The sequence below is a fragment of the Coregonus lavaretus genome, assembly GCF_964263955.1.
Source record: "Coregonus lavaretus genome assembly, chromosome: 18".
NCBI classification, from domain to species: Eukaryota; Metazoa; Chordata; class Actinopteri; order Salmoniformes; family Salmonidae; genus Coregonus; species Coregonus lavaretus.
In genome coordinates this window covers 30791389-30812958 of record NC_140005.1, presented here as the reverse complement: position 1 = coordinate 30812958, position 21570 = coordinate 30791389, and the positions used below count along the sequence as shown (strand labels likewise).

The following is a 21570-nucleotide window of genomic DNA, read 5'->3' as shown; positions in this document are numbered from 1 at the left end:
GTGGCACTAAAATACCAATATATGGACACATTTAATCTGAATAGTTTGCAAAGAAAACTCCATAGCCTTTCACAATGGATTTAGAATTCTTCCAATGCACCTCATGTGGCACACGCAAACACACACATCTTAATATTATTATGTGAAATATTATTAAATATTATAACCTCATACCTGCTCTCCTCTCCGTTTCCGGTTCAAGCCCTTGATAATCGGCTACTAGGATCCAGGACCATGACACACATCACCACACCACATCCCTCAGGAAAACATTCCCTTCTTCATCACTAGTGCACCAGCTCACAAGATCATCCTTGGCCGCCCATGGCTCCAACGCCATAACCCCACCATCACATGGCCGAGGATGAAAATCACGGACTGGGCACCCGAATGCCGGAAGACCTGCTTTCCCGTCCCCTGTGGTTCCACGTCGGTTGAGAGTCCTGTGGTTGCCCTTCAGCCCAACATCCCGGAGGTATACCAGGACCTGCGGGAAGTATTTTCCAAAACCTGTGCCACCTGTCTCCCTCCTCATCGCCCCTGGGACTGTGCCATTGACCTGCTTGCAGGCTCTGCGCCCGCGCGCAGACGCATCTACCCTCTGTCGGTGGCTGAGACCAAGGCCATGGAGGAGTACATCCATGAGGCGCTCCAACAAGGTTTCATCCGCACGTCCACCTCTCCTGCATCTGCAGGCTTCTTCTTTGTGGCTAAGAAGGATAGAGGATTACGCCCGTGTATTGATTACAGAGGAATGAATGCACCCATAGTTCCTTCTTCTTGAGTCGTAGCCCCTGTGGTCTGGGACGTAGATGTGGACATTCGCCAGGCTCTGGAGAGGGAACCTGCACCCACTACCTGTCCTCCAGAGCGTATCTACGTTCCCACAGGGATAAGGGATCGGCTGCTGACCTGGGCACACTCAGCTGTTGTCGCTGGACAACCAGGTATTACTCGTACTACTCAATCCATCTCCGAGAAGTATTGGTGGCCTGCCTTGGCGCAGGACGTTATTCGCTACGTCAACTCCTGTTCCGTATATCCTCAAACTAAATCCCCCTGGCACGCTCCAGCAGGGAAACTCCTTCCCCTTCCCATGCCTCAGCGTCCCTGGTCTCATCTATCCATTGATTTTGTCACTGATCTCCCCTCTGATGGTTTCACCACCATTTTGGTGGTTGTGCATAGATTCTCCAAATCCTGTAGTTTCATCCCTCTCTCTGGTCTCCCTACTGCTCTCCAGGTCACTGAGGCACTTTCCAGCAGGTCTTCTGACATTATGACCTTCCAGACGACATCGTCTCCGACCGTGGCCCCAATTCACATCACGGGTATGGAGAGCCTTCATGGAGAAGCTCGGGGTCACGGTCAGCCTCACTTCCGGGTATAGGCCTCAGTCTAATGGGCAGGTGGAGAGGATGAACCAGGAGCTGGGGAGGTTCCTGAGGAGTCACTGCCAGGACCGGCTGGGGGAGTGGGCCCGATTCCTTCCATGGGTGGAGTACGCCCAGAATTCGTTACGTCACTCCTCCACCGGGCTGACTCCCTTCCAGTGTATTCTGGGTTATCAGCCGGCCCTGACTCCGTGGACCCCGGGCCAGACCGAAGCTCTTGCGGTGAATGAGTGGTTCAGGCGCGCAGATTAAGTGTGGAGCGATAACCACATGAGACTCCAGCGCGCTGTCCACCGTCAGAAGGAGCAGGCGGACCGCCACCACAGTGAGACTCTGTGTTCTATCCTGGTGATCGTGTCTGGCTCTCTACCAGGAACCTACCACTCCGCCTGCCCTGCAAGAAGCTGAGGCACCGGTTTGTGGGGTCGTTCAAGATTCTCCGGAGGGTCATAGATTACAGCTCCCCAGTGACTACCGTATCTCACCTTCCTTTCATGTCTCCCTTCTCAAGCCGGTGGTTCCTGGTCCCCTGGCTGAGGCTGTTCCCACGACATCCCTCCACTCCCCCTGGACGTCGAGGGAGGTCCCGCCTATGCCATCAGATCCCTACTGGACTCCCGACGTCGTGGGGGTCAGCTCCAGTACCTGGTGGACTGGGAGGGGTACGGTCCAGAGGAGCGGTGTTGGGTTCCAGTGGAGGACATTCTGGATCCCAACATCATCCGTGATTTACACCTTTGCCGACCGGCCCGCTCCTCGCCCTCGGGGCCGTCGTCCTGCGGCTGGAGCCACGCGTCGGTGGAGGGTTGTACTGTCACATCGACTCCCCCTCCCCCTCTCCGGCGCTCGACGTCGCCGGTTTACTAATCACTGGCTATGACAACCATCATTACGCGCCTCATCATGAGACTCACCTGGACTCCATCACTTCACTGATTACTTCCCCTATATCTGTCACTCCCTTAAGTTAATTCCCCAGGCAGTATTGATGATGTGTTTCATGTCCAGACGCTACTCCTGTTTTGTATCGTTCCATGTTCATTGTTTTATTAAACGTACCACCTGCACCTGCTTTTTTACAGGTCCCTAGCTGGCACAGTCGCAAAGTCATAAAATCAGATTTTGAACATTTTAGTCATTTTGCAGACGCTCTTATCCAGAGCGACTTACAGGAGCAATTAGGGTTAAGTGCCTTGCTCAAGAGCACATTGACAGATTTGCTCAGGGTTTGAACCAGCGACCTTTCAGTAACTGGCCCAACGCTCTTAACTGCTAGGCTACCTGCCATAACGCAAACCTTAACCACACTGCTAACCCTAATGCCTAACCCTAACCTTAAATGAAGACCCAAAAGTTTTTTGGGTTTTCATTAATTTTTACAATATAGCCTATTTAGATTTTGCAGCTGGCACATCTAGCGGAAATCACACATTTCTGCCTCCAGGGCAAGATTCATGACAATAAACGTCAACCTTGATTTCGATTTTTACATCAACAAATAACCTTAAATTCATTGCATTTTCATTTCTTATCAAAATGAAAAGAAACCAATAAATATATTGACTTTTGAATTTTTTAAACTTTTTTTATTATCTTCCTCAAAAACGTGTGTATATTGTCCCATACAATAATCTGTATTCAAAATGTTTTATTGTATTTTTTATTTATTCAACATTTTGGACCCCACTGCAATATCACCGCGACCCCAGTAGGGTTTGCGACCCCGACTTTGTATACCACTGCAGGGCATCTAGCCGCCGGTCGGAGAGCAGAATCCTCCCGCGCGGGTGCCCCCGATGCAGCCACGCACGTATAATGCTGATGCTTTACCAAATTTCAAAATTGCACCTTGTGTATTCTACTTTTCTAACTCTCAACAGTAAGTTGAGACCCCTACTGAATATTTTGGTTGGGGCCCCCTAGTGGCTGCAGGGCCCTACACGCATAGTGTAGTCTATGTATAGGCAGAGGCGCTTCTACAGAGAGGCATAATCTAGAAGGGGAAGAAACATCCATGACACTCCACAAACATTTGGCTGTCCCTGGTCCATCCTGGTCCTTGATCGGCCACAGGGTTGTTGTTGTTGTTGGGGCAGTCCCACTCCTTACATATTCTTTCTTTGTTGGCTAGGACAGAAAGAGGTAGAGAGGAAATGTAGGACAGTGTGCTGAAAGAGTAATGGCCGGATTCAAACCCATGCTAGCAACCACAAGGTTGTAAGGATGTGTTCTTCCTATGGAACGTTTCATGTCTAGTCAGATTTGACACAGCAGTGGACCCAAGACAGATTGATCTGTGGTATTTCTAGGGGCTAGCTTTAGGTGTGTGTATTGATTAGCAATTTGTTAACCAAATATGTTTGGGTTTAAAAACCAAGACAAATCTCAAAGCATTAGGCTATTATACACTGCTCAAAAAAATAAAGGGAACACAATGTAACTCCAAGTCAATCACACTTCTGTGACATTAAACTGTCCACTTAGGAAGCAACACGGATTGACAATACATTTCACATGCTGTTGTGCAAATGGAATAGACAACAGGTGGAAATTATAGGCAATTAGCAAGACACCCCCAATAAAGGACTGGTTTTGCAGGTGGTGACCACAGACCACTTCTCAGTTCCTATGCTTCCTGGCTGATGTTTTGGTCACTTTTGAATGCTGGCGGTGCTTTCACTCTAGTGGTAGCATGAGACGGAGTCTACAACCCACACAAGTGGCTCAGGTAGTGCAGCTCATCCAGGATGGCACATCAATGCGAGCTGTGGCAAGAAGGTTTGCTGTGTCTGTCAGCGTAGTGTCCAGAGCATGGAGGCGCTACCAGGAGACGGGCCAGTACATCAGGAGATGTGGAGGAGGCCGTAGGAGGGCAACAACCCAGCAGCAGGACTGCTACCTCCGCCTTTGTGCAAGGAGGAGCAGGAGGAGCACTGCCAGAGCCCTGCAAAATGACCTCCAGCAGGCCACAAATGTGCATGTGTCTGCTCAAACGGTCAGAAACAGACTCCATGAGGGTGGTATGAGGGCCCGACGTCCACGGGTGGGGGTTGTGCTTACAGCCCAACACCGTGCAGGAGGTTTGGCATTTGCCAGAGAACACCAAGATTGGCAAATTCGCCACTGGCGCCCTGTGCTCTTCACAGATGAAAGCAGGTTCACACTGAGCACGTGACAGATGTGACAGAGTCTGGAGATGCCGTGGAGAACGTTCTGCTGCCTGCAACATCCTCCAGCATGACCGGTTTGGCGGTGGGTCAGTCATGGTGTGGGGTGGCATTTCTTTGGGGGGCCGCACAGCCCTCCATGTGCTCGCCAGAGGTAGCCTGACTGCCATTAGGTACCGAGATGAGATCCTCAGACCCCTTGTGAGACCATATGCTGGTGCGGTTGGCCCTGGGTTCCTCCTAATGCAAGACAATGCTAGACCTCATGTGGCTGGAGTGTGTCAGCAGTTCCTGCAAGAGGAAGGCATTGATGCTATGGACTGGCCCGCCCGTTCCCCAGACCTGAATCCAATTGAGCGCATCTGGGACATCATGTCTCGCTCCATCCACCAACGCCACGTTGCACCACAGACTGTCCAGGAGTTGGCGGATGCTTTAGTCCAGGTCTGGGAGGAGATCCCTCAGGAGACCAGCCACCACCTCATCAGGAGCATGCCCAGGCATTGTAGGGAGGTCATACAGGCACGTGGAGGCCACACACACTACTGAGCCTCATTCTGACTTGTTTTAAGGACATTACATCAAAGTTGGATCAGCCTGTAGTGTGGTTTTCCACTTTAATTTTGAGGTTGACTCCAAATCCAGACCTCCAGGGGTTGATACATTTGATTTCCATTGATAATTCTTGTGTGATTTTGTTGTCAGCACATTCAACTATGTAAAGAAAAAAGTATTTAATAAGATTATTTCATTCATTCAGATCTAGGATGTGTTATTTTAGTGTTCCCTTAATTTTTTTGAGCAGTGTATAAACGCTTAATTTACTAACTACGCTCAATACATTTATCAACCTGAATCTGTTTAGTTATGCTTTTGTTGTTATGGGAAATCCAAACTGCTACACTCTCTCTAGCTTATATAACAATTCTGAACACACTCTATCAAAAAGCAGACTCCAAATGGCATAGGTTGTCAGGTTGAATCACTGTGAGGCTAGCAGACAGTGCTAGTGGTGTGACAGTGAAATGCTGTGTGAGCGCTATGTGTACTGGAGCAGCGGGCTGCTGATGATGCTACGCTGTACTGTAGCTAGCTTCTAGCTCACATAGATGCTCTCCCCTCCCCTCCCCTCTCCTTCCCTTCCTCTCATCCCTTCTTCTCTTCCCTTCCTCTCCCTTCCCAGGAGGTGACCTTGAGGCCTGTCCTCTGTTATCAGGGAGGGTGGGGGAGAGTGGGGGAAGGTATCGGCTGCCGAGGGCCTGCTGGAAATCTGATCAAGGCTACAGTGTCCCCACCCTTTGATATGCCTCTGGGAGGGAGGCTGCTACTGCTATTGCTGCCGCGATGGCTGCAATGGAATCTGATGCTAGAGTATACTACTGTACTGTTGCTAATAATGTATATTTGTCAAGAACGAACAATTAATATATTGTAATTCATGCCCTTATTGAGTGAACCAGTTTGCTCTTTAATTCTTTTATACTGTATTTTCAGTCAGTACAGTATAATATTTTGAATTTCAGCATTCGATTTGAAGTGTTATCTATGACTTGATAATTACAGATATATTAATTTGCTACTATTTTGATCAGCCCAGATTGATTTGAGGAAGAGGTCTGTCCATTATCTGTGTATTTGTACTTTGTGTGTGTGGTTTGATTGGAGTTGGAGTACACACATACTGTATGTCTCCCTTCTGTATCCCTTGTGGGCATCTTGAGTCTAGTGGGCTTCTGTCCAACCTCCAGAGAGAGATGCCTGTTATGGATGATGTGGAGAGGGAGAGAGAGAGAGAGAAAGAGAAGGAAAAATACAAACACCCTTGCCTTGTTAGCACTAATACTCACACTTGTCTTATCCTACTACTACTGACTTTGCTGATAACTTCTTCATTAAGGAAAAATGTACTTACTATGAGTTTGAGAGAGAGAGAGAGAGAGAGAGAGAGAGAGAGAGAGAGAGAGAGAGAGAGAGAGAGAGAGAGAGAGAGAGAGAGAGAGAGAGAGAGAGAGAGAGAGAGAGAGAGAGAGAGAGAGGTGACATAATGTAATGACACATGAACCTCGCTGTGTCTCTGTGTCTCTAGAGACTGGGGGCCGAGGAGGCCACTGATCTGATCCAGGAACAGATGGGCCGTTTGGGTAACAGAGCCTAACCCAGCACCGCTCACCGCTCCTGAGGGAGATCACCCTGTGGTGTAGCATGGCTCTCACCCACACAGATCTACAGGAAGAAGTCAGACTCACCCCCACAGCTCTAGAGGCAGGAGTCAGACACTCACACAGCTCTAGAGGCAGGACTGAGACTCACACACATAGCTCTAGAGGCAGGACCGAGACTCACCCACATAGCTCTAGAGGCAGGACAGAGATTCACCCACACAGCTCTAGAGGCAGGAGTCAGACTCACTCACACAGCTCTAGAGGCAGGAGTCAGACTTACCAAGCTAGCATTAGAGACAGGAGTCAGACTCACCCAGCTAGCTTTAGAGGCATGGTTAATAATCACCAAGGCTTCTAGAGGCAGGACTCACATGCTATTCCAGTCTTCTATGGGGGCAAAGCACTGAGACTCACCGAAACGCTTTGATGCAGGTTAAGACTCAAATTCAACCTGTCAAATCAAATCCAATCAAGCTTTATTTATATAACACATTTCAGACATGGATGCAATGCAAAGCACTTCACAGGAAAATAAACATACGTAAAATATTTACTACACAACAAACATCAGAGGATAGAAAACTAAATAATAACAATAAAAACTTAAAGAATAAAAATCACCCTAAGGAAAAGCAGAGCTAAAAATGTGTGTTTTAAGATCCCTTTTAAATATGTCCACAGTTTCGGCCGCCCCTCAGGTTCTCTGGCAGGCTATTCCAGAGGCTGGGGGCATATAACTAAAGGCTGCCTCTCCATGCCTCTTGGTCCTAGGCTTTGGGATAGTTAAAAGGCTAGTGCCAGAGGACCTTCGGGACCTACTGGTTACAGTGCCTTGCAAAAGTATTCATCCCCCTTGGCGTTTTTCCTATTTTGTTGCATTACAACCTGTAATTTAAATGGATTCTTATTTTGATTTCATGTAATGGACATACACAAAATAGTCCAAATTGGTGAAGTAAAATTTAAAAAATAACTTGTTTCAAAAAATTCTATAAAATAAATAACGGAAAAGTGGTGCGTGCATATGTATTCACACCCTTTGCTATGAAGCCCCTAAATAAGATCTGGTGCAACCAATTACCTTCAGAAGTCACATAATTAGTTAAATAAAGTCCACCTGTGTGCAATCTAAGTGTCACATGATCTATCACATGATCTCAGTATATATACATCTGTTCTGAAAGGCCCCAGAGTCTGCAACACCACTAAGCAAGGGGCACCACCAAGCAAGCAGCACCATGAAGACCAAGGAGCTCTCCAAACAGGTCAGGGACAAAGTTGTGGAGAAGTATAGATCAGGGTTGGGTTATAAAAAAATATCTGAAACTTTGAACATCCCACGGAGCACCATTAAATCCATTATTAAAAAATTGAAAGAATATGGCACCACAACAAACCTGCCAAGAGAGGGCCGCCAACCAAAACTCACGGACCAGGCAAGGAGGGCATTAATCAGAGAGGCAACAAAGAGACCAAAGATAACCCTGAAGGAGCTGCAAAGCTCCACAGCGGAGATTGGAGTATCTGTCCATAGGACCACTTTAAGCCGTACACTCCACAGAGCTGGGCTTTTCGGAAGAGTGGCCAGAAAAAAGCCATTGCTTAAAGAAAAAAATAAGCTAACACGTTTGGTGTTCGGCAAAAGGCATGTGGGAGACTCCGCAAACATATGGAAGAAGGTACTCTGGTCAGATGAGACTAAAATGGAGCTTTTTGGCCATTAAGGAAAACGCTATGTCTGGCGCAAACCCAACACCTCTCATCACCCCGAGAACACCCTCATCGGCTGGGACTGGGAAACTGGTCAGAATTAAAGGAATGATGGATGGCTCTAAATACAGGGAAATTCTTGAGGGAAACGTGTTTCAGTCTTCCAGAGATTTGAGACTGTGACGGAGGTTCACCTTCCAGCAGGACAATGACCATAAGCATACTGCTAAAGCAACACTTGAGTGGTTTAAGGAGAAACATTTAAATGTCTTGGAATGGCCTAGTCAAAGCCCAGACCTCAATCCAATTGAGAATCTGTGGTATGACTTAAAGATTGCTGTACACCAGCGGAACCCATCCAACTTGAAGGAGCTGGAGCAGTTTTGCCTTGAAGAATGGGAAAGAATCCCAGTGGCTAGATGTGCCAAGCTTATAGAGACATACCCCAAGAGACTTGCAGCTGTAATTGCTGCACAAGGTGGCTCTACAAAGTATTGACTTTGGGGGGGGGGGGGGGTGAATAGTTATGCATGCTCAAGTTTTCTGTTATCTTTTTCTTATTTATTGTTTGTTACACACACAAAAAATATTTTGCATCTTCAAAGTGGTAGGCATGTTGTGTAAATCAAATGATACAAACCCCCCAAAAATCCATTTTAATTCCAGGTTGTAAGGCAACAAAATAGGAAAAATGCCAATGGGGTGAATACTTTCGCAAGCCACAGTACATAACTAAAAAGCATGTCTGACATGTTTTGGGGTGCATAAACGTGGATTGATTTAAAAACCAATAGAAGAATCTTTAAATTAATTCTAAAACGCATAGGCAGCCAGTGCAGACACTTAAAACCGGTGTAATGTGTTCTCTCTGTCTGGTCTTGGTCAGTACCCTTGCTGCAAAATTCTGTATGTTTTGCAGTTGACCAATGGCTTTCTTGGGTAGACCAGACAAGAGAGCATTACAGTAGTCAAGCCTGCTTGTAATAAAAGCATGGATGAGTCTCTCTGTATCAGCCTGAGAGAGAAATGGCCGCACCTTGGCAATGTTCCTCAGGTGGTAAAAAGCTATTTTGGTCACATTCCTAATGTGTGATTCGAAGAGGCAGGACTTTCAGACTCATCTCGCTCTTTGAGGCAGGACATTGAGTGTGATCAAGGCACAAATATATTTGGATAACTCTAAAGTGGCAAAATGCCTGGTACAGAACTGTTGCTGACAAAATAGCCCTACATTTGTTTTTACATTATGTTGAATGCTTCTTGTTGTTTTTTCAGAGCCATTTTAGGCCCAAGTTATTTATTGGAACTCTATAGTTAGTGTTTTGCTGTTTGTGTTGTTGTAAGACCAACCCATGACTTTGGAGATGTCTATGCTTTCTTTCAGCCATCAATGAGTTCCCTGAGGATGTCTTCACCACCTACCAGCGCACCAGAGGAGCTGTCCTGCTGCACATATTTGCGGTAGGAGATGGATGTGTGTGTGTGCTAAACTCCATGTGGTTCAGTAAATCAGGCCTGTGTTGTTGACTGTGTGTGTATGTGCATGCTTGCATATATGCGTGCATGTTTCTAGCTTACATGTGTGTTCGTCCGTGCAGACATTTTTGGACAAACGATGACCCTGCTGTGATGTACTGGTCCGTAGGCACTACTAGGCAGTATGTTATCTTCAGTCCTGACGTCTTCATCTGGGATAAGTGGTGTGGCTCTGTGATTGACAGTTTTATGACAATTATAAATACTCTGTGTCATTGTTTGTGATATGTTATCTTCCTGTTATGTGATGTCCTGGGCTGTGCTGTGAACAACAAGGTTTGGTTTGTACCTAGGCTCAGCGCCCCCTGGGCAGGCCATCACAGCCTTACACAACAAAAGGCACATCAAACATGCAGCCTCAGTTGACTCTCCTCTTTCTTTGGGGGGAAAGACTACTTTGTGAGGGCAGGATAGAGGATAGCAGGATGTGTGTACAGTGAGGCTGATATAATTGCGTCTATTCTAACTCAGTGTTGTTGTATAGTAGTGTTCATTTTGCACAGCACTATATCCTCTTTAACCCTCTCTCTCTCTTTTTTCTTCTTCTACCTCTCTCCCGCTTTCTCTCTCTCTCTATCTCTCTCACTTTTATACCCCCCTGTCTCTCTCTCTCTCTCTCTTTTTTTCGACACCCTATCTCTCTCTCGCTCGCTCTCTCTCCTCGCTCGCTCTCTATCACTCTCTCTCTGTCTTTCTCAGGCCCTCTACATGTTTCTGGCCTTGGCCATCGTCTGCGATGACTACTTTGTGATGTCGTTGGAGAAGATCTGTGAGGTGGGTGAATTGGGGTCCTATAACAACCTCCTCTAGGTCATAAAACTCCTTCCTCTCCCCACGTTATTGACGTGTTGATGTGATGTGTTTGTGTTTTGATGTTTGATGCATGAGGCTTCAGTGTGAGATTGTGCTTCCTCCCTCTGTGTGTCTGTCAGAAACTGGACCTGAGTGAAGACGTGGCAGGAGCTACTTTCATGGCTGCTGGCAGCTCAGCACCAGAGCTGTTCGCCTCAATTATAGGTGAGATTGGCTTATACTCTCTCACACTAACACACTTACAGTATATACTGTACAAGTGCAAACATTCTCACATACAAGCAGGTGAAATACAGTCAGTAGTATGTAGACTGTATGTTCAATGCACTACATTGGTATATAGGTTTCAGATCAATGTTGAGGCGATCATATTGGGATGATAACTGCCTCTCTCTTTCCCACTCTCTCTTAATCTCTCTTTCCCTTTTTCTTTCTGTCTCTCTCTCTCTCACCTCCCCCCTTTCTCTCTCTTGCTCTCGCTCCCCTCCCCCCTTTCTCTCTCTTGCTCTCGCTCTGTCCTCCCCCTCACTCTCTTTCTCCTTCTCTCCTGAAGGTGTGTTCATCACTCATGGAGACGTGGGTGTTGGAACCATAGTGGGCTCAGCAGTGTTCAACATTCTATGCATCATCGGTGTGTGCGGAATCTTCGCTGGACAGGTGTGTGTGTGTGTGTGTGCGTGCGCGTGCGTGAGCGTGACCCCCATGTGCCTCAGTCTGTATTGTTGCACACTGCCAGAAGGGGACCATTGTGTCAATCACAAATTACACTCACATGCTACAACACATGCTATTTTATGCCCCAAATAACACATTCAGTATTAGATGTATACAGGCCTGGGTCATTCCACCATTTCACCTAATTGTAACACTCTGTCATAAAGAGCACATGTTCAACTTCCTTAAAAAAAACATGTTTTCCCATCTCAAGAGGTTAAATAAAAAAATTACTATAGTTAGTGCCTGTTAAGTGCCAAATAAGGTAACAAGGTTGACAGTAACAGGTTTGATGATTTCTTCTTAAATCAGCCATAAATCCCCCTTGTGATAGGTGGAATGGAAGCTTGTTGTGTGCAGAAGGGAGGGGCAATTGAACGCAAGCTTCACAATTTATTTTTTGTGTTAAAACATTTCTAGCCTTTGTATTTATGGGTAACAGTGTTGACGTGTTATGCTCGACCCACTCAGTTTTCTTCCACAAAACAGTGGCCAAAAAGAGTAGAACCAGCTCACCTGCTTTTACACTATGATTTGACTATTAGATGTCCAATGTTTCTTTTGAAAAAAAATATTTAAAAGGAATATTGAAACGAGAGTTCAGTTCAGACGTAAATGAATCACTAATCACAAAAAGTCAATTATAATCTTCAGAAATGACTTTGTCAAAGCAACAACATAACTAGGGCTTTGCAATAATGGTGAAACTTGAAGAAATGTGGGGATTAAGTGGGTTAAAATCCTTTTTAGCAAGCCTTTATTCGTATATATATATTTATATTTTTAAGATTAAAGATTTATTGAATTATCCATGTGGTCTATATTAAAGGGCACTTCATTTATTATAACAAGCTTTTAAAATTCAATATTGGTGCACAATTTCTACTTAAAATATCAAAGGGACGCAAAAGGCACTCTTTTCGTGGAACGACCTGCCTACTGTATTACACACATTTAGTTTTGCTTCCTTTTGTGTACCAGGCAGATGCCCCCATTATATTTTATTGGTTGCCAAAAACAACTTAAACTGACAGGATTATGTCATCATGTTTTTAAACTGTGTTTTGTCTGATAACTGCTACAGAGCAAAAAGCCATACTGGTCTGGTTGTGTTTAAAGTGCTGCCTGCAGCCTTAAAGACTCTCAACTGCTTTTGACAGGACAAGCGAGCACAGTCCTGTCACTAGTTGTCACTAGTTACCACAATCACAAAGTCGAAATTGGCTATACAGTATTGCCAAAATTCATTTAAAAAAAAGAGCCTTTTGGTCTTAATTCAAACTCCAGGTAGCAGATAATGGACTCTAACATGTATTTATGTAGTTTGGCGCTGTATATTAACTAATATACATGGGTTTTGTTAGTTTACAATTGTATCATTTATGCTCCCTGCATATAAAAACCACGGAGACTGCCGGAAAGCAAGATTGTAATTTCTATGACTCACACTGTGGAGGAACATATTGTGTGTAGCCTACTGTACATGGTAAGCTGTAAGTGGCAGTTCACTTTTTAGTATGGAAAACGGCTGTGAGGATTTTTCTACAATATTCAGAACATATTTCATCAATTACATGTGGAAATACGTATTTGAGTGAACATTAGCAAGCCAGCAGCAGATGAATCATAAAGTGAATTCTCTCCTCCCTCTCCACGGTTTTAGCTTGTCGTCTAGCTGGCTAGGTTTAGGATATTTATTAGCCCATACCAGTGACAAATTTAGCTATGTTATCGACATATGCCAAATCTAGCTCACATATTTTGCTAGCTAGAAAGAAATAGCCACAAATTCATTCAGAAACGGAGGAAGAGTATAGCTAGCTCTAGCAAGCTAACGTTAACATCTGCGTCTTTTACAAGAAACAACTGTGGCAACATTATCCTAAAATCATCAAATAAACTTTAGCAAAATTCACAATCCATCCCTCCAAAGAAAGCATGGCTCTGGGGCTTCTCCAAAATGCCACCAGATCAGCGATCAGATCCATGGCCGAAGCGTCTCATTTTAGTTTGCCCGCAGTCGGCAGGCTGTATAAAAAAATCCCCCAGAGCCACAGAATGGCCGAATTAGCCAATGCGCAGCCCCCAGCATTCCTTCCATTGTTGATAGCCGTGGAAGTTCTCAGGAATGAAATGTGCCTCGAAGATTGACAAGTAGACACCCCATTCACCTGCCTAATTCTCACAAATGTATTCCAATTTTTACAAAGTTTTGCATTCATCGTGTGACGCTGACCGCGGGGCGTTGTGGGATTTTTTCTGAAGTTAAAGCTGATTTGGAGAAAACCTCAAACCCAACTTTCAGAACAACATTATAATATTATAACAATTTATTTAAGAGTTTGTCATTTGTGAATGTTTTCTTGGGGTGCTCTAAGTTACTATTATATGGGTTTCTGGCATTGAGAGGTAAGTGCTACACTGCGTTTAAGGTTAGGGTTAGACATAAGGTTAGCAGTGTAGTTTGTAGAAATAGGCAGGGTTATACCATAATTATGGCTTTGTGGCTGTGATAAATAGTGACAACCCAGAAACAATGAGAGCACTGAGTTCCGTTATTGAACATTGCTTTGTTTTGTAGCTGCTGAAGGTTTTTAACTTGTGCATTTTTTTTCTAAAGGAGAATACTAATGGGTTTTGCTTCAGTAGTTTGTATTACTTGTTAACTTTAATGGAACCAGCTGGGTTGACATAAGTTCTGTGACCTTGCGCCACCCTTAGTCATCTCACTACTGTACTATTGTGGTCCTCTGTAGCTCATTTGGTAGAGCAGTTGGTAAGAGCAGTTGATAGAGCATGTGTAAAACACAAAATTCACGTGTAAAACACACAATCAATTAGAAAGAAGTGGCTTTGATTCCAGGGACCACCCATACGTAAAACGTATGCAAGCATGACTGTAAATCACTTTGGATTAAATGGTCTGCTAAATGGCATATTTTGCATAGATATTACTGTAGCTATTGTAACAAGGTGTCCTTGACTTGGACAGTACCTATGTTTTTCTTAACCTTTCAGCCTCAATAGTGCTAATGGACCCTTTATTAAATCACATGTGACTGACCTGCTGGATTCAGTCTTATGTAGAAACATTTGAAATTGTGTTTTTTACATTGGATAAAAGTAGAGACTTAGAGCTACAAAATGGTATATCATACACTACAGTTGAGGAACAATGGGAAAGTAATTCTGCTTTGAAAGTTGATCAACTTGTAACCCCACTTTTAAGAAAATGGCCATTGAATGTTTTGGTACACCAACTGGAGAGCTCTTTTTTGTCTACACCCATTCAGCATCGTTCACACCCTCTTAAGCCTTAGCCCCACCCAACTCTTTAAGGATTCACACGTGAGGCCATGTGCTAAACAGAGTGAATACGGTAGTGTACTAAACAACCAAAGATTTCAAGACTAAAGGCAGGTTTATACTACGTCTATTGACATGTATGTATACAGTTGTCGCAGTGACATCATGAACATTCTATTGTTGTCCGACATTAAACTTGTCGTTGTCGTTATGAAAAAGTGTTAAACACAAAAATGACAGGCTGCATGACATCAGCAGCCTGGTGGTCCAAAATAGCATAACAGGTGTATTTGAACACCTATAAACCCATCCGTTTAAAAATTAATGTAGTATATGTCAATCTAGCAAACCAGGCAACTAAAAGCAACTTTCTAAACAATGTTTCTGTTCGTTTCTAGCTTTTTAGCTAGCTAGCTAACGTTAAGTTAGCTGGCTAGCCAGTTCAAATAATGACCATATCATATAGCTGACAATGTCTTCACTTTGGATACTTTGTATTCATTAAAATAAACTCACAACAAGATCATTATTTACAAGTTAATGGCAAGCTAATTACAGAAAATAGCCTACGGTTGTGAGTGTGACGAAATAAAAGCAGGGCATTCTACCGGAGAATTTAAAAACTTGGACGCTGTCTCGTTGGCCTAACATTATATCCTAATTTGACTTTGGTGCAGGTCATATTATTCTTCACATTACCGTCGCTGATAAACACACACTGTATCAAATAATATCTACGTTTATTTGTCACATGCACAGGATACAGAAGGTGTAAACGGTACAGTGAAATGGTTACTTGCAGTGGAGTCTTTTGTTTAGACATGTAGCTAGCTAGCTAGCAAAACAATGAACCATAATCCCAATTCATAACGTTACTACCCTGCATTAATCTACAGGTAGCTAAAGCTAACCAACTAGGTTCAATTTTAGCTAGCTAGCTAACATTAGGCTTTAACTAGCAATGCAAATGGCTTTGAGATACGAATAATATTACTACACAGATCATACATGTAATGTTAGCTAGCCAGCCAGCCAGCCAGCTAACGTTAGCTAGCTAACAGTACACTTTAACTTGCAATGAAAATGACTTTCTGACAAAATTAGAAACATATAATATCTAAAAATGTAGCTAGCTAGACTCTCTTACCCATATACATTGATGAATGCTTCTCCCTCTCAGTCACGGATGCCATGGTTGCCCTTAGTTTTAAGATGTAATCCGGAGATAGGTGTTTTATACAACAGCCTTCTGTGAGTTCTCTTTTCGACTCCCTCCGCATATTTGCAATCAAACGCCTGAATTTTCTCCATCTCCTTAGCTTTCATACTCTGCTTCCATTGGGCATTCCACTGATTTCAAAACTCAGTCCTCCAGAAAGTGGAGAGCATTATCAACACTTTTGCAATTCTTTGTGATATCTTTCAAAAAAGACGCGTTAGAAAGGATTAACTACACATACTGAGCAGCTCATATTATAGACAGAAGCCTGCTACATGGCAGACCAATCCGATCTCATCTCTCGGCATGTCCAGCCCATCCATTATCTCAGCCAGCGGGAAGGTTCCTGTCTTTTTCTGTGGCTAAAACAGCTCGTAATTTAACAATGTCATTCGTATTTACAGATGGCATATAAGTTTGTTATTAAGGCACATGAATGTTCACATGTTCCAGAAGGCATTTCTACCAAAAAAACAAAGTTCAAATGCCTCTCCTGTGAAGTAGTGACGCGCGACATAAGCCTAGTTTCCTGAAACGAGTCACATATCACAGCAAGGTTGATATTATGTCAGCATCAAGGTTACAAGGTTACAATAACATAGCACATGACTCATGTGATCTGACCACAATGGCCAAGAGGATAGTCTATCTCTATGGTTCATGGAGCAACTTGACATAGTGAATGTGCCCGTTGAATACAGTGAATATGACTTGTTGACCTAGTATTTAATCTAAGGACATGCACAAAAGGAATGCAGATTCAGTTTCACACTTCCTCAGTCACCACCATCTCTCCCTCTCTCTCGCTCTTTCTTTCTCTGTCTCCTCTCTTCTCCATCTCTCTTATTTTTGTCTCATTCTGTCTTTCCTCTCCTCTCTTTCGCTCTCTCTCACTCTCTTTCCTTCTCTGTTCCCTTTGTCTTATTCTCTCTCTCCTCCAGGTGGTGTATCTGACTAAGTTTGCAGTGTTCCGCGACTCGCTCTACTACACCCTGTCTGTGTTGGCATTGATTGCAGTGAGTAGCTGATCATCTAATCTCTAGTCTACTTTACATAATGAGGCCATTCAGACTGTCTAGGCCACTGGGCTCATAGAGGGTTGTGGGGAGGAGATTGTTCTGGCAGCTGCTTGTGTGTGTGTCTGGGGTTCTCTGTAATATAGAAAGAACTGGGGATATATGTATCAAGCATCTCAGTTTAGGAGTGCTGATCAAGAATCAGGTCCCATATGTCCATGTAATCCTATTCATTGTGATCTAAAAGGCAAAACATCCTACATCAGAACTCCTATTCTGAGACACTTGATAAATACGACCCCTGTATTGTACTGTAGAATAAAGTGCATACCTTTTCACACTATCATACTTTACATAATGAGGCGATTCAGACTGAGAGCCCCTAGTGGCTTTTTAACCTTCATTTACTGTCTAGCCCACTGGGCTCATAGAGAGACAGAGACCCAGCGGGCCGATAGACAGACCATTCCTCTGCTCTGCGAAAGAAGGGAGTACACAGAGAGAGAGAGAGAGAGAGAGAGAGAGAGAGAGAGAGAGAGAGAGAGAGAGAGAGAGAGAGAGAGAGAGAGAGAGAGAGAGAGAGAGAGAGAGAGAGAGAGAGAGAGAGAGAGAGAGAGAGAGAGAGAGAGAGAGAGAGAGAGAGAGAGAGAGAGAGAGAGAGAGAGAGAGAGAGAGAGAGAGAGAGAGAGAGAGAGAGAGAGACCGACCTCACAGAGACAGAGACTTTAGAAACTCTAGACAGCACTTTTAATGTAAACAGTATAGGAACCGTTCTTTGACTATGCTACTTTCTCATAGCCATCAGTCTGTGATAGTAACTGCACCCTTTATGCATCGCAACATTCAAGTGTTTCTAAGTTAGAGTTTAGTTTCTTTATAAGAAAAGTAAAGTTGATGCTCCTTCCCCTTGAAAGTATGAACTTTAATGTAAGTATCTTTTCCCTCTTTCATTTTCCAAGGTCATTTACGATGAGAAGATAGTGTGGTGAGTACCCTGATGTGTGTTTCCCTTGTGTCTCAGCAGGAGGTTTGTGCGTGTGCTTGTGTATGTGTATGCGCCTGCAGACATTCTGACTCTACTCTGTCTGTCTCTGCAGGTGGGAGAGCTTAGTGCTAGTAGTGATGTACTTTGGGTACATTCTGATCATGAAGTGAGTTCCACTGGGACCTGTTCCTTCCCGCCTCAAAGACACAAACACACACATACACACACACACACACGAGCACACGCTACAAATAGTAAAATCCACATATAGTATATAATATAAGTTGAGTATACTGTACTGTGTATAAACTCTCAACTGAAGATGTAAAACCTTTTCTCTTTTCTCGCATCAGATTTAACACCAGCATCCAGAACTATTTCACAGGGAAGGAGGACAAGAGCTTGGCCAACGGTAACACAGTGATCAGCAGCGAGCTGGAGGATGGTAATGCTTGTTATGACAGTTACATATGGGATGATCCGTCCAAGCCGTTACTTTCTCCAGGTAAGGGTAACCAGACAGGCTTTATGGTCACCTCTCAGCCAACCCTCTGGCACTCTGACTGACCTTCTAGCACAACAACTACTCTACTGTATCTGGCTGTCCTGGCAAACCTAGAAGCTAATCTTAGCTTCTACTCTTGGCTCTTCCAATCTGGTTTAACATTGTCAAAAGTCCTTTCCACCATCTCCTCCCTTTGGCTTGATGTTGTTCGTTCCTCTTTGTAAACTCTTAGCTCTGATCCTTCAAACAGAGTTACATACATATCTTCTCTATTACTCTATTTTAGACTTTGTGTCTTTCTCCGAGTGACTCTGATCTTCTCTCAGTGATAGAGGCTGTGCTATCTTTCAGAGTTCTCCTCTCCTGTATGGTCTAGTAGACGCAAACTAAACTTGTGCTGCCGTGTGGCAGCCCTGTCGCTACTGTAACGAAGCCTGTCTGTTTAGCCTTACTAAACCTACCTGCCTGCTGTGACCTGGTCTGTGAGCTGTGACATGTATTGCCATGCTGTGTAGTGATGTGGTGTGCTATACAGTTCCATGTCTCACCCTCTTCTGCTGTGTCAAGTACAGTCCATTATTTCAGAGTCACAACATGTACATCAGTGGAGGATGGTGGGAGGAGCTATAGGAGCTCATTGTAATGGCTGGAATGGAATCAATGGAACAGAGTCAAACATGTGGTTTCCATATCTGTGATGTGTTTGATACCATTCCATTTATTCCATTCCAGCCATTACAATGAGCCCGTCCTCCTATAGCTCCTCCCACCAGCCTCCACTGATGTACATGCATGTGTAATGGTGTGTGTGTTGGTGTTGGTGCGTGGCTGTGCAGGAATGTGTATGTCTGCGTGCCTGTGTGTATGATGTGTGTGTACGTGTGTGTGTACCTGTGTGTATGATGTGTGTGTACCTGTGTGTGTACCTGTGTGTATGATGTGTGTGTGTACCTGTGTGTGTACCTGTGTGTATGATGTGTGTGTACCTGTGTGTGTACCTGTGTGTATGATGTCTGTGTACCTGTATGTATGATGTGTGTGTACCTGTATGTATGATGTGTGTGTGTACCAGTGTGTGTACCTGTTTGTGTCTGTATGAGTGTGTGTGTATATATCGAAAGAAAATCTGTCCTGGCAGTTGGCTCACTCCCCTGCACCTCGGGGGTGGTGATTTGTGAGGTTTTATTGTTTGTCACACACACGCACACACTGAAGGTTTTAGTGTGTGTCACTCCGGTGGCTGATGATCCCATCTGACAGCGTCTTCATGGGGCCTTCATGGGGCACCCCAATGGTGGAACAAGCTCCCGCTCGACGCCAGGACAGCGGAGTCACTGACCACCTTCCGGAGACACTTGAAACCCTACCTCTTTAAGGAATACCTGGAATAGAATAAAGTAATCCTTCTTCACCCACCCCCCATAAAAAAATAAAAAAAATAAAGCTGGTTGTCCCACTGGCTATCATTTTACATTTACATTTTAGTCATTTAGCAGACGCTCTTATCCAGAGCGACTTACAGTTAGTGAATACATATTTTTTTATACTGGCCCCCCGTGGGAATTGAACCCACAACCCTGGCGTTGCAAACGCCATGCTCTATCAACTGAGCTACATTCCTGCCGGCCATTCCCTCCCCTACCCTGGGCCAATTGTGCGCCGCCCATGAGTCTCCCGGTCGCAGCCGGCTGCGACAGAGCCTGGATTCGAACCAGGATCTCTAGTGGCACAGTTAGCACTGCGATGCAGTGCCTTAGACCACTGCGCCACTCAGGAGAACAGAGCTATCATAAGTTGAATGCACCAATTTGTAAGTCGCTCTGGATATGAGCGTCTGCTAAATTATGTAAATGTAAATGTAAAAATGGGCCTTGAATTGGGCCCAGTGGGGCTCACTCTGCTGCTGTCACACAACCACTTTAATTGCACCTGCTGACATACTGTATCCTTCGGCTGGTATGTGAGTGTGTGTGTGTATGCGCATGCGTGCGTTCGTGTGTTTTCGTGTGTGGGTGTGCATGAGAGAGAGAGATAGAGTTTGCTGGTCTGGCATGTGGGTGTATTAGGCAGGTGTGTCTGGCCATCCTTGTAAAGGCATGTCAATGTGGGTACCTACCTTTGTGGTTCTGTAATGCTTATTTTTCTTCTGCTGCTGCTGCTGCTTCTTCTTCTTCTTCTTCTTCTTCTTCTTCTTCTTCTTCTTCTTCTTCTTCTTCTTCTTCTTCTTCTTCTTCTTCTTCTTCTTCTTCTTCTTCTTCTGGTGCTTGGTGTGTACAGTTAGTCTAAAGTTACTTTATGCATCTGTCTATGCTGTCTCACCATCTCTGTGTCTCCAGTGAAGCCCACTAAAATGTACAGTCGTGGATCTGTGGTGATGGTGGATGAGATGATCAACTCCAGTCCTCCTAACTACAGTTTCCCCGACGCCGGCCTGCGCATCATGATCACCAACCATTTTGGCCCCAAGACACGCCTCCGCATGGCCAGCCGCCTCATCATCAATGAGGTGGGAGAGGTCACTGGGGTCAAGGGTTAGGGGTCAGAGGGTACAGGGTCAGTCAGGCGGGTCAGGCTGAGGAGGTTTGACACAGGACCCAAACATGTAGTTGTTACAGAAGGGGTTAAAGTTTCCCATGGGGTTGACTTCTTACATTGTATAGAAGCCAGGCCGATTGGAGAGGAGCTCAGTTAAAGTGATTTACTTAGAAGTGTAGAAAGTTTGGCCAATCAGAGATTAGAGAGAAACTACAGTGTAAGACGATTTGCTGTTGTAGAAAGCTAGCGTGGAACCCCGTATTATCGGCATATTCAACAGCGTTTAAGAAATATATTACCTTCAACAGTGTTATCTTGTGATCAAGCCATCAAAGTTTTGTGATTATTGGTGTCGTAAAAATGTTAGCTAATGGGTTAGCAATTAGCATGTTTGACAATTCAGTGTAAATACTACTATTATCAGCTTTTTGGTTTAGCAAAAAAATACGTCCCGTATTATCGGCATACGGTCCCCAGTTATTGGCCACCTTACTATTTGTATCAATTA

General features: G+C 44.5%; 1 protein-coding gene across 1 annotated transcript in view; it reads left to right on the top strand.

Moving 5' to 3' along the window:
• LOC311146132 (sodium/potassium/calcium exchanger 4-like) overlaps positions 1 to 21570 on the top strand; it is a gene marked incomplete at its 3' end in the record, with an annotated part of 60549 nt that overhangs the window by 33134 nt on the left and 5845 nt on the right. Inside the window, exons 3-11 of the mRNA XM_084182608.1 lie at positions 9818 to 9894; positions 10669 to 10743; positions 10902 to 10986; positions 11336 to 11439; positions 16963 to 17037; positions 17997 to 18022; positions 18135 to 18188; positions 18376 to 18467; positions 20864 to 21033. Of these exons, the coding sequence (XP_084038734.1) occupies positions 9818 to 9894; positions 10669 to 10743; positions 10902 to 10986; positions 11336 to 11439; positions 16963 to 17037; positions 17997 to 18022; positions 18135 to 18188; positions 18376 to 18467; positions 20864 to 21033 (758 nt within the window). The remainder of the gene's footprint in view (positions 1 to 9817; positions 9895 to 10668; positions 10744 to 10901; positions 10987 to 11335; positions 11440 to 16962; positions 17038 to 17996; positions 18023 to 18134; positions 18189 to 18375; positions 18468 to 20863; positions 21034 to 21570) is intronic.